This window comes from Mirounga angustirostris, unplaced genomic scaffold (genome assembly GCF_029215605.1).
Source record: "Mirounga angustirostris isolate CCGP_5_RB_7025 unplaced genomic scaffold, mMirAng1.0.hap1 SCAF_5, whole genome shotgun sequence".
NCBI lineage: Eukaryota > Metazoa > Chordata > Mammalia > Carnivora > Phocidae > Mirounga > Mirounga angustirostris.
This window is the reverse complement of record NW_026991713.1, coordinates 83,343,393-83,357,000: the sequence shown is the minus strand read 5'-3', so window position 1 is coordinate 83,357,000 and position 13,608 is coordinate 83,343,393. Positions and strand designations below refer to the sequence as shown.

At 35.7% G+C, this 13,608-nt stretch overlaps 1 protein-coding gene across 8 annotated transcripts in view; it reads right to left on the bottom strand.

Annotated features, from left to right (window-relative positions):
• The window catches only part of C2CD5 (C2 calcium dependent domain containing 5), a 101,047-nt gene that overhangs the window by 20,132 nt on the left and 67,307 nt on the right, over positions 1–13,608 (bottom strand). For all 8 annotated transcript variants that reach the window (XM_045873759.3, XM_045873754.3, XM_045873755.3 and 5 more), the window contains 5 exons: positions 13,105–13,296; positions 8,205–8,391; positions 6,065–6,229; positions 2,167–2,307; positions 168–231 (listed from right to left, as the gene is read on the bottom strand). In XM_045873759.3, coding sequence (XP_045729715.1) covers positions 168–231; positions 2,167–2,307; positions 6,065–6,229; positions 8,205–8,391; positions 13,105–13,296 — 749 coding nt within the window. The remainder of the gene's footprint in view (positions 1–167; positions 232–2,166; positions 2,308–6,064; positions 6,230–8,204; positions 8,392–13,104; positions 13,297–13,608) is intronic.

Genomic DNA, 13,608 nt, shown 5'->3' with positions numbered 1-13,608 from the left:
CATAAATATTTTTAAACTATGGTTTTTAGCCTTGGAGCAGCAAAGTACATGACAGGATGTGACACTGATAAAGCCTTTAAAATAAAGTTAGTACTATAATAATTTATGAACTAAAATATTGATATATAAAACTAGTCTCATCTCAAAAGTAAGTTTTTTCTGTTCACCTGAAGGAGGAGGAACATCAGTAAGCAGAGAATGTACATCTTCCATAGCATCTGTGTCATCAATCTGAAAATAAAAATATTAGAACTATTATGTATTAAATGTATAATTTCAAATTTTAAAAAAATCATTGTTTTTATTATTTACTAAAAAGAAAACATCAGAGTCAAGGCAGAGCCATTTTTCCCTAAATTAAAAAACAAAACTTGAAAAAAAGTTCTAATATCTATAAATTTCTCCACAATTATTATAAATACTTCTAATATTTCACATTATAATGTATATTCAGTTAAAAAAAAAAGAGCCTTTTCTCAAGCCTTTATGAGGACATGTTTCAAAAGGCTTACAAAGACACCATAAGCAATTATCATCTCTACTTGTATAAGTTAATAAAGTGCAATTAAAAAAAAAAAGATCTTTTGACTTAAATACAAAACTGCTTTAAAACTGAATTACATAGGGATAAATTTAAAGGCACATCTAAAAAAAAAACCAAAAAACCCAAATCCTATTTTTCTTGTATCACAGTATTCCATTGTGAATAATAAATAGTGAAAATATCCAACTAGACATATACTGACATTCATCTGTACATCGGGAGTCTAACTGACTCTCACACACTTCAAGCGTCCCTTCACATTACCCTTGAGACTTTAAGAACCATTTTTAACTTTAGTTACCCACAGTCATGGCCATACCTCAACCCACTATTCCCAAAAACATTCCACACGCAGATCCAACTACAATGTCCTGTCTGTCTGTTCCTTCTCTTACTGAATCTGCCTCTGTTCTCAGCCTTCTGTCCAGATCTGAAGCACCTTCATTCTCTGCTTAGCCAGGATCCAGGACCATAAAGATCAATAATATTCTAGAATGCTAAGAATCACTGGAGAGTTTGTTAAACAGATTCCTGGGACCTACCTTGAAATTTTCATTTACAAGGTCTGAAGCAAGGGCTCCAGAATTTGCATTTCTTACAAGATTCCAGATGGCTGCTGATGCTGTAGGTAGTCACAGCACACTTTAAGTGGCACTACCCCAAAGAGTACCCTAGAACCTTCTACCTCCTCAGTCTGACATATTCTTTTACCAACCTCCATTTTTTTTTCATTCTCAGACTGTAGAAAACAGGCACACATCCATACAGTCTGAGTTTTCTACAAATTAACACTCTCATCTCAGTTAAGTCTTGTGCATCTCCCATGGCTAACAACCTGATCACGATCATGGGCACTGTTATAGATTCTTCAAACTTCTAATCCCATCCCAATACAATTCTACCATGTGCTTTCTGCTTTCCTAAAATAAAGGCATCTGATTTTTTCTCTCAACCAGAACCTACCAGAACATTTCTGAGTATCCTCATTTGTTTTCCTTTCCTTAATACCAAAGGAAGATAATCTATCTCCATCAAAGCTAACTATCTACAGGGCAGGGCAGAGGGAGCAGATTTGTGAGGTAGGAGGCTCCATACATCTTCCATGCCACATTTATTCTCCAGGAAAGTTCTGAGTGTATTTTTATAATGGAAGTTCAACTATACCTTCTGAATTCAGTAAGAAAACCCTACACTCAGAATTCGTAGTGCTGTTATACCACATGTAAAAGGATACAATTATACTAACATGTTATAACACATGAAGCAAGTAGACATAGGAAGTCAAAGAACAGCATTTTAATTTAATTAAATTCATTAAAGTTTACAAAAATAGCTCTAGGAATTTAGCATTATTTTTAAGCTTAGCATTATTTTAATTTTATTTCAACCCATACATTAATTTTTCCAGAACTACCTGCATTATTGTACCTGGTGTTGATCAAAAAAAATAATACCAGCTTCTAGTATTTTCAAATTTGTTGTAATTTCTATAATAAAATTTTTATATATTTATAGCAGTTGTAATAATACAAAATCATACCACATCAATTTAGGATCTGATTGTAACAATGAAAATCTTATCTTCCAAAAACTTTTAAGAAATTACTCTAATGCAATAATACCTCCAAAACAAAAGCATCTTTTTTCCCATGTGAAAGGTCCAATTCTGTAACTTCATCAGAGCTTTCTGACTGAGATCTTAAAAGTCTTGAGCGTTGCCTAGGTTCTGGGATGGGTGATCCTATAATCTCTTCAGATATATCCTAAAAGAAATACAATTGCTTTATATCATATAAGACTGTCTTTTTCAGTTTGGGGGTTATTTTGTAAACTGCAGTCTTTTTTTCCTTTTACTAAAGTATAATGGACATATAATATTATATTAATTTCAGATATACAACATGATTCAATACTTGTACACTTCAGTTTGGTTTTAAATTTTTATATTAATAAATATCTGTAGAGAAAAAGTCTGTAAAATATATTCACAGCCTATATTTAATTATAACTTTTATAACTAATTAGCCTTTTATAAAGTACATGGATATTTCCTCTTACCAATAATAGCAGCCTTGATACACTAATCCATTAACGTATAGGACTGCCACAGATGGCAAGGCAATACTGACCTCTAGTGTAATGAGCAGACACCACAACGAGTAGGGAATTGGCAGCCCTTCCAGCTCAGAAGGTATTTTCTACTCAGCATTTAAAAGACCGAACAGCCCAGAAATAATTATTTTATTATTTTTTTAAAGATTTATTTATTTGACAGAGAGAGTGAGAGAGCACAAGCAGGGGGGAGTGACACGCAGACAGAGAGGGAGAAGCAGGCTCCCCGCCGAGCAAGGAGCTCGATGCGGGGCTCGATCCCAGGACCCTGGGATCATGACCTGAGCCGAAGGCAGATGCTTAACTGACTGAGCCACCCAGGCGCCCCAATTATTTTTTTTAAATATTTTATTTATTTATTTGACAGAGAGAGAGAGACAGTGAGAGAGGGAACACAAGCAGGGGGAGAGGGAGAGGGAGAAGCAGGCTTCCCGTGGAGCAGGGAGCCCAATGCGGGGCTCGATCCCAGGACCCTGGGACCATGACCTGAGCCAAAGGCAGACGCTTAACGACTGAGCCACCCAGGTACCCCAACCCTGAAATAATTAAAAATGTAGTCTCCGAAAAGGATTCTAAACTTTTATATCTTTTCTTATCCAGTGGTAATTTTTCAAAGCTCCACATAATAAAATGAGGAATATGATAAATGTGTGCATGTATACATAATACATCTATTATGCAGGTATTTGCTGTGCAAATTATTAAGCTAAATAAACTTTGGTAGCTACAACAATGATCTTTATGAGGTCAGTGTATGGTGCCACCCTATATGGGTCTGTAAGCTTTCACCTACTACACAGCCAAAGATCAGAGCCAACCAGAGATTCTAAATATCTGTTGGCTACAGGATTATCAGAATGTGAATATGTGAGCACAAATGCAAAATGCATAGCCTATTGTTGGGATAAGAGAGCTATGTTTTTTAAAGAAACAAGGAATATAAGAAAATTTTTTTCAAAAATGCAGTTTTAAATGTTCATTGCTAGTGCATACCTTACATAAGACTACCACAATTTCATAACAGCGATCTATAAAGTAATTTCACATTTGTTTCTCTTATTTGTACCCCAAATTAACTTGCCCTGTATAATTCTGACAGGGTGCCTATTATAATGACTACAAAATGAGAAAGAGCTACAGTTCAGAGGTAAAGCAGTTTGCCTGGGCTTGAAAACTAGTTTAAGTGACAAACCTATCCAGTGCAATGTTCTTCCCACTAGATAACATCTTTCTTTTTATAATTTTTTAGTAGTTTAAGATTTGGTTATGCTTCTGTTCATTGTATTATGGACCTAATAAAAGCAACTATCTGTTATTTAATATATCTTAGATTCTTAACAAAGTTTCACCACTGGTACCATTTATTATTCTAAAAGTTTTGCACCTTTTGATACCTTTGGTTGACTGAATTATCTCCATTTAAGTGGTACTACTCCACATTAGAAAGATTTTTCAGTGTTGAGAAAAAAATCAAACGAGTACATTCACTTCAGCTGGAGCTACCTTCCTAAGAGAAGAAACACACTGATCCACATGTTCAGGGTGGGCATACATTGTTTTAGAAACAGAAAAGTCAAAATTGTAGTATGTGTAGTGGCCTACTACAATGACTTTGTCAAACAAATTCTGAGATGTTATGCTGAAAGAGATAATGCATTCAGTATGTGAAATAAGGAGAGACATATTAGAAAATTCATGAATCGATTAGTCTTTTTGTGGAAATACAGTCATATTCAACACAAGAAATCCAGATATGCTGAAATCATAACAGATTTATTCCCTCCTCTAAAATGTACTAGTAAAACAGAAGTTCGATAAATATTTATTGAATAGATGAATTTAATTCACATTCTCTAAATATGTCTGACTTTAAAAGGCTCATATTAAAGACAGACAGACATGTAAAAACTAAGTGCAATAATATGGAACAGGCCCGATGACAGAAGCACATACAGATACAATAGGAATATAATGAAGGAGAGGGTCAATTCTTCCTGCGGAGGTCAGCACAGAAGTACACAGTTGATAAATACTGGTGCAAGAGAGTTCAGCTTGTATCATGGAGCCCTAACATAAAGCTTTGCAAATCATTCTCCCCAACAGGCATAAATGCGATTTGTAAATGTTCAAATATCAAAACATAATTATAAAAGAAAAATCATGTACTGCAAACAAGTAGTCAGTAGTGTTGTGTGGAAAGCTTTTACAATAGCTATTTAAGCATTAATATATTAACACACCAACTTTCTTAGTGAATTTAAAGAAGCTCTATATCAGCACTGTTCAATAGAAATATAAAGCTAGCCTCATAGGTAATAAAATCAAAAAGAAACAAAATCAATGTTAATAAAATATTTTATTTAATTCACTATATCCAAAAGATTACATTTTCAACATGCAATCAAAATTAAAAATACTCGAGATAATTTACATTCTTTTTCATACTAAGTCTTCAAAATCTAGTTGTGTATTTTATACTGATAGCACCTCTCAATTCAGACCAGACACATACCAAGTGCCCTATAGCCACATGTGACCACTGTCTACCACACTTAAGAGTGTAGCTCTGTCACATCTTTAAAATTCCTCTCAGCTTAACTCTGCTACAAAGCTGTAAGTCTGAAGGTAGAATGCAGAGGTACTGTCCCAGACAACCAACCAAAATGTGTATGAAATCAAATAATAACAATAATGTTACCCAAACACTTTCCTTTTACAGAAGTATTTCATTATCAGAGACTCATAAGAAACAAATAGATTCATTCTAACTCCAACACTTCTTTCCTTCAATTCAGACTCTGGCTATAAGGCACCCCAACACTGTGGTACCTACTATAAATCTGGTATCAAAGACTGACTATGGAAGTGACTGGTAGGGAAATCCCAAGAAAGAAGCTAAAACTGAAAAATGGTGTATTCTTTCACATTTTAATCATATAGAAAAGCAATCTTTTACTAAAAATGAACATTTAAATATTTATTTAATCATTCAGCAATATTTATCAAGAGGCTACTACTAGGAAAACTGTTCGGGGCCTCAGGAATACAACCCCAGGGGAGCTTCATTCCACTAGGAGTAACAAGCAATTACAAAAATCAAAAACATACTTCTTTGTGCTTACACACACACAGATAAGAGAAACAAAAAACAATAAAACACAGAAGGGGGATAGGGAGTATCAAAAATTGATGGGAGAATACAATTTTCAAATAAGGTAGTCAGAGTCAGCTCCCTAAAAGGAGACATTTGATCATGATTGTAAAGGGAGGTGAAATGAATGAGTAATGAGGAGAACAATTCTCAACAGTGAAAAAGAAGTATTTTATGTCCAAAATAAGATAACCCCAAAATAAACTAACCCCTAGACAGTAACTTACATATTCACAATGTAGATTTATTTTACTTACTGGAGGATTGATTTCATATAATTCTTTATTTTTAGCAATTGTGTCATTTATCTTCTTTTGCATATGCGATATATGCTGTTCATAGGAGCCATCATTAGGAGTCTTCCCAGCAATCTGAATGCCACCAGGCGTTGGTAAAGCTGCTAAATACACACCTGTGGCCGACTTGTAAAAATAATGGGGGAAATAATCAGAAAAAATAGCTAAAGAATAATAGTCCTTAAGTTTTCATATTTAGGAAAGCTGTCTTTGCCTTACAGGAAAAAGATAATTAGCATCAGTACACGTACTGGACATATGTTGAAAGAGCACAGAAACACGTAACTGGTAACAGGAATTGGTTGCTTCTGGCAAGAATCCTGGGTAGGTAGGTGGATCAGCAATGAAAGAAGGATTTACTTTTCACTGCATACCCAACAGCACTTTTAAATTTTTACCTTATGATTGTAAAAAATAAATTGCATTGAAAAAACAGTTTCCTGGGGCTCAACCATCAGAAGTATTTGATATAGTTGGCACAATGCTTTTTAAATCTTTGAATCTGAATCAAGCTCTTAGTTCTCACAGACACCCACCAATAACTACAGTTTTGTATTAAGCCCAAATTATACATTTGTAATAATTGCTAAGCATGCGAGTTTTAAATGAATGAATTATAATGAACACTTTCTTCACAAGTTAATCTAGATATCAAACATTTTAATATAAATCAGATTACTTTCATTAATATTGCAAATTTCTCTTGTTAAAAAATTGTGACTACTTGATTTGTTTATCATCACCACACAATTATCCCCTACCTACAGAAATATACATATTTGTAAATGTATGAACAGGAAATAGTTTAGCATTTTATCTACAAACTCATACGGAGAAAAAAAAATCCAAGTTCTATAAATTTCTTTAAATTTTTATGCATCTCAGAAAGATGGCAGAGAATTCCAATTTGAAAAGTGCCAGTGTCACAGATAAAGATTCTAGCTAGCAAAGTGTCTAAAATAGGAGAGGATTTCCATAAATACTGTTAATCAGTTTCTACCTGATCAATATGTATTTTGCAAGCACCTAGTTCTCTGGGTCTCAGATGACTTATAAAGACAACTCTTGTTTCCCCACTGACAACTTTCTAGTCAGAACTTCTTTTCTACTATAGAAGCCAAGGTGAACATAAGGCTGAGATAAAGAGCTTTCCACTCCCTCACAATTTTTCTTCTTCTATTTTTTTAAGTAGGCTCCATGCCCAGGATAGAGCCCAGTGCTGGCTCAAACTCACAACCCTGCTGACATCAAGACCTGAGCCGAGATCAAGAGTCGGACGCTTAACCCACTGAGCCACCCAGCACCCCTCCACTGCCTCACAATTTATCAACACTTAAGAAAAACATACTTTAAAAAAAAAAAAAAAGAAAAGAAAAGAAACACATACTTAATTGCACATTCCACTGTTGACCACAGGTGCACATTTATGGTGAAACTTAATTCTCTATCCAGCAGTAGGCAGTGTTTCATATGTATTGCTTTATTTTCTCCATACAACTAAAGATTATTTTAGCATAGTGGTCCTCCCCCTCAGGAGTGATTCTGCACCCTAAGGGACATCTGGTAATGTATGGAAACATTTTTGCTTGTCACACTGAAGGGAAGCCATTATAGCATCTAGTGGGCATAGGCCAGGGTGGCTGCTAAACATTCTACAATGAACAAGACGGCCCCCTACAACGAAGAGTTTTCCAGTCCCAGATGTCAACAGTGCTGAGGAGAAAACATGTTTTAGCAATGCATAAAAAATTATAAAGTCCAGAACAATGATGACCAACTTACTAAACAAGCTACATATGATAATTTTTAGAAATCTGACTATTGAGATTATGGTCAGAATATAAAAATATAATAATATAAATATAAATAAATTCTATATAATTTTATTAGTTGAATTTTAAATAATTCATAAATAATTGTAAAAATAAAATATTTAAAAGCCTATCACCAGATTTTTATTTCTTATAATGTCCCCAACCCTTAAAGATCTTAATGCCAGTTTCTTTAAATAAGTTCTTTTAAAAGACTCTTTGAATCACACAAAACAGAATCTATTACAACTACAGGAATCACAAAACAAAACCAAAACATCTAAACTTACCGCTAAGCCCATCAACATATTTTCACCCACTGTGATCTGAATTCTCAGTCCAAATAAAGCATTCATTCCTTTGAGTTTTAGTTTATTCATTAGCTGAGTATGCACTTCATATTCCATAAATGGCAACAGATTACTGATAGCTGTGGCATTTGCTTCTGCCTGTGCTTTCTTTTTTAAGCGACACAACCTGTTAAGGAAAATAAATTAGCCACTAGACAGTATTCTTTGTACCATCTTAAGAAATGTCCAATTTTTAAAACTTTCTATAAGTGTACCTAATAAAACATTTATTTGTTTCAAATGGGCTTATTAAGTTATATCAATAATCTTTTCTGCCATTGTTTTCATTGTGTATGCCTTTGCTAAAAGTCTTATTTTAATAAATGAAAAAGAAAAATCTCAAAATCTCCAGAAATGAAAAAAAATACCAATTAAAATTGTTAGAGAATATAATTTAAAATTTTAGGTTTCATATCTCCATGTGATCATATGATGACTGGATAGCAAAGGAAAAAAGTTAATTTACTCATTAAAAGAACACAAAACTTTCCTGAGTATCTACCCGGTGCCAGGCACTGTTCCAGGTGGTAAGCACTAATCAACAAACAAAACACAGAGTCCCTATTCTCATGGTTATATTCCAGTGGAGGGCGGAGGGATAAACAAAGAAACAAGGTAACAACTTGTCTGAAGAAAATGAACCAGGTGAAGTGAGTGGGAATAAATAGAGAGAAGGCCTCACAGGAGAGATGATGCCTGACCTGGGATCTTTAAAAACAAGATGGAACCAAGAGAGCTGGAGAAAGACAAATACAGAATGGGGCTGGCATATTAGCAGAACCAAAAGGAGACCACTACACTAAAGTGAAGGGTAAGAGTAGTACGGATGGGGGTGCAGTTAAGCAGAGGCATGATCATGTTAGGGGCTTACAGGTCATGGTAAGGAGTTTGATTTTATTCTACCAGCAATAAGAAACTCCAGATAGGTTTTAAGTAGTAACATGATCCAATTTATGTTTTAAGATATCATTTATATTGCTATACAGAGCATGGGATAAGGATGACATAACTGATAAGGAGATGGTTGCAAAAAGCAATATAGGTGACAATGAGAGCTTAGACTAAAAAGGTAGCAGTAAAAATGAAGGAAAGATCCCAAAACTGACAAACCAGGGTATTTAGGTTAGTAGTTATCAATCTTTAGCTTGAGAGCTCATTAAAGAACAATTACTAGGACCCATCCCAGGAGTTTCTGATTCAATAGGTCTGGAGTAGAGCCTGAGAATCTGCATTTCTATAAGTTCTTTCAAGGATGGTGATGTTATTGGTCTAGGGATGACACTCTGAAAACTGCTGATGGACACTAACTCCTTCCTACCTAAAACAAACAAACAAACAAAAAACTGGATAAATTTATATATTTTTAAGAATCTTCTTAAAAGCATCACAGGACCAGGGCAAGGGGTTAGTGGAGAATATAAACATAAGGAGACAGCACAAGGAGATTCTTTTGTGGTAATGGAACACAGTTCTGTGTCTTAACTATGGTGGTGGTTACACAAATCTACTGGTGGGATAAAGTTTGCACAGAACTATACATATACACACAAATACATAAATGAATACAAGTTTAAAAAAGTATAAACACTGAGTAAGGTGTATAGTAAACAGTATTACACCAATGTTAATTTTCTAGTTGATACTCTACATAGCTGTATAAGATGTCACCAATGAGGGAAACTGGGTGAAGAGTAAATGGGATTCTTTGTACCACTTGTGCAACTTCCTGTGAGCCAATCACAGTCTAAGGAAACAAAACACAATGAATAATAATGAACAGAAGTAACAGAATACAAAAAATTTCAGATATTAAAACTATCCATGGGGTGCCTGTGTGGCTTAGATGGTTAAGCATCTGCCTTCGGCTCAGGTCATGATGCCAGGGTCCTGGGATCGAGCCCCACATTGGGCTCCTGGCTCAGCGGGGAGTCTGCTTCTCCCTCTCCCTCTGCCTCTCCCACTGCTCATGCTCTATCTCTGTCTCTGTCTCAAATGAATAAAAAAAAAAAAACAACTATCCATTAAAGAATCAGTCACAGGCTATAACATATAAGATTTGAAAAGAACAAAATAAAACTTATAGAAATAAAAATAGATTATGAAAAATTTAAAACCCCAATTATTGGGCTTACTAGAATGTGAGAGACAGCTGAAGAGAGAATTAAAGAACTGAAAGATAGATAAGAAAATATCCAGAGGTGCCTGGGTGGCTCAGTCAGTTAAGCATCTGCCTTCGGCTCAGGTCATGATCCCAGGGTCCTGGGATCGAGCTCCACGTTGGGCTCCCCACTCAGCAGGAAACCTGCTTCTCCCTCTCCCTCTGCCTGCCATTCCCCCTGCTTGTGCTCTCTCTCTCTCTGTCAAATAAATAAATAAAATATTAAAAAAAAGGAAGTATCCAAAATATGACATAGACAAAAAGATAGAAAATACAGAAAAGAGAATAACATAGAGGAGGCAGTGAGAAAGTCTAACATTTTTAATTACAGTATCAAGAAGAGAAAAGAGATGAAACATAGAAGAACTAATATCTAAAAATTTTCTAAAGCACATGAAAGAATCTACAGATTCAAGAAACCCAATATACAACAATTAGGATAAAAGAATTCCATACCTAACATTTCATAGGGAAACTGCAGAAAACCAAAGACAAATAGAATAACTCACAAACCTGGGTGGGGGGTGGGGAGAAGGTTATCTTCAAAGGAATAAAAGTTAATCTAATAGGTTATTTCTCAACAGTAGCAATGAAAGCCAGAAGGCAATGGAGAGGTATCTTCAATGTGCTATAAGAAAATAAATGTGGCAGCCCAAAATATCTTTTCAAGGTAAGTAAATATTTCCAGACAAGCAAAAATAGACAGTTCACCACCAGCAGACCCACCAAAATAAATACTAAAGGGTATTAGCAAAATAAAGACAATCCCAAATAGAAGGTCTAAGATGTAAGAGGAAATGAAAGCAAAAGTAAATAGATCAGAAATACATTCAAAAATAAAACTGAACATCACTTTGTAAGATAACTCTGATGCAGGGAGGTTAGGCAGGAGGACAGTGTCAAAGAATACCATACTTGGCATGAAGAACTGGACAGAGCAAAGAGATCATTCATCATAATAAAGAAGGCTAGGGACGCCTGGTAGTTCAGTAAATTAAGAGTCTGCCTTCGGGGCCCCTGGGTGGCTCAGGTCATGATCCCAGGATCCTGGGATCGACCCCTGCATCGGGCTCCCTGCTCTGCGGGAAGCCTGCTTCTCCCTCTCCCACTCCCCCTGCTTATGTTCCCTCTCTCGCTGTCTGTCAAATAAATAAATATTTAAAAAAAAAAAAAGAGTATGCCTTCAACTCGGGTCATGATCCCAGGGTCCTGGGATTGAGTCCCACATCAGGCTCCTTGCTCAGCAGGGAGCCAGCTTGTGCTCTCTCTGACAAATAAATAAATAAAATCTTTAATAAATAAATAATGAAATAAAATTAAAATAAAATAAAATAAAGAAGGCTAATATGAAAGAAGTGGAGAAAATCAGCGGTTCAATTCAGAACAAAGTATGTGAGCCTACAAGACTTCAAAATAGGGTACGAAAGTATGAGTCTGAAGCTCAGAAGAAAGTTCTGCACTAGAGTTATAAATCTGGGCGCCAAAGACATATGGAAAGCACACAGACCTACAGGAATTGATGAGTTCAACTGGGGCTTTGAGAAGAGGGTCCAGACCCGTGGCCCTTCTAGGATCAAGAAAAGGAGGAGGAGGGGTGCATGGGTGGCTCAGTCGTTAAGCGTCTGCCTTCGGCTCAGGTCATGATCCCAGGGTCCTGGGATGGAGCCCTCCCTCTCCCACTCCCCCTGCTTGTGTTCCCTCTCTCACTGTGTCTCTATCAAATAAATAAAAAATCTTAAAAAAAAAAAAAAGAAAAGAAAAGGAGGAGGAATCAACAAGGAGACTAAGGATTATACATAAAGGTAGGAAAAACCTGGGGTGGTGGTGGCAGGGGGCACTATGAAGTCAAAGAAATATGAAGGAGAAAATGATCAACTGTATGATACTGCTGAGATGTCAAGTAAGATGAGGACAGAACCGCTCAATGGATTTGGTAACCTGGCAGTTGTTAGTGACCTAGACAGTTATGGCTGCTTCCTGTATGCCAACCATAATTCATCATTTCCTACTCCAGTACATTCTAAAAGGAACTGTTAACAGCTAAATGAAGTAGTAAAAGAAACACTACATGGCACTATTCTTTAAAAGAAAAAAAAATAATTTCTAAAATGTATTACATATTTAATGTCCTTAAAACAGAGCCACATTACTATCCCACAACAGGTTAATTAGTAATCTTCATAATAATAAACATCTGTACAGAATTTAAATGTTTAAAACTGCTTTTTTTTTTTTTTAAAGATTTTATTTATTTATTTGACAGAGAGAGACACAGCGACAGAGGGAACACAAGCAGGGGGAGTGGAGGAGGGAGAAGCAGGCTTCCCGCCAAGCAGGGAGCCCAATGTGGGGCTCGATCCCAGGACCCTGGGACCATGACCTGAGCTGAAGGCAGACGCTTAGCGACTGAGCCACCCAGGCGCCCCTAAAACTGCTTTTGCATATGAACTTATTTGAGTTTTAACCAACTGAGCCATCCAGGCGCCCTTATTTGAGTTTTATAAAGAGTGTATTCTTCCTCCCAATTTTCTATGTGATTAAATACAAGATTTGGATAGCATTACCCAGCCTGCCCAGGATCACACAGATAGGAAACACTACAGCTGACATTTGAAACAGGTCTATCGACGTCATATCCCATAACTCCTTTGAAGACTCCAAATACTATTTGCACAAATATACCTTGCTTGAATAAGACAACCTTTTCCAATAACTGTTGCATCTATTGGGAGGTCTATAGTTGTAAAGAGAACATCAGGAACTTTTTGTTTTCTGCAGTTATAGCAGTATGTGAGATGAGCTGGAAATGGCATATTCAGTTCATCATATGGTATGTGGCAAAATCCACAGCCTGCAGGCAAATTTTCTTCTAGCCTATATGAATACATCAAGAAAAAAATTGAAGCATTCTTTAAAATTTTATGCATTTTTTCAAAAACATATTTTTCATATACAGTACTTATGTACAAACTACACAACTTCCAGAGTAGGTTATGAGAGTACCACTATGACTACTAAGAATTAAAAATGACCATGAAATAAGAACCATACACTTTCGTATGAGAGAAAAGACTTACACAAGTAGTCACTGGATTGCATCAATTCATATGTTTGTGGGTGTCCCACCTGACAAAAACCACTATTATCTGAGAGCTTATTCTTTGTGATACAACATAAAAATAATGG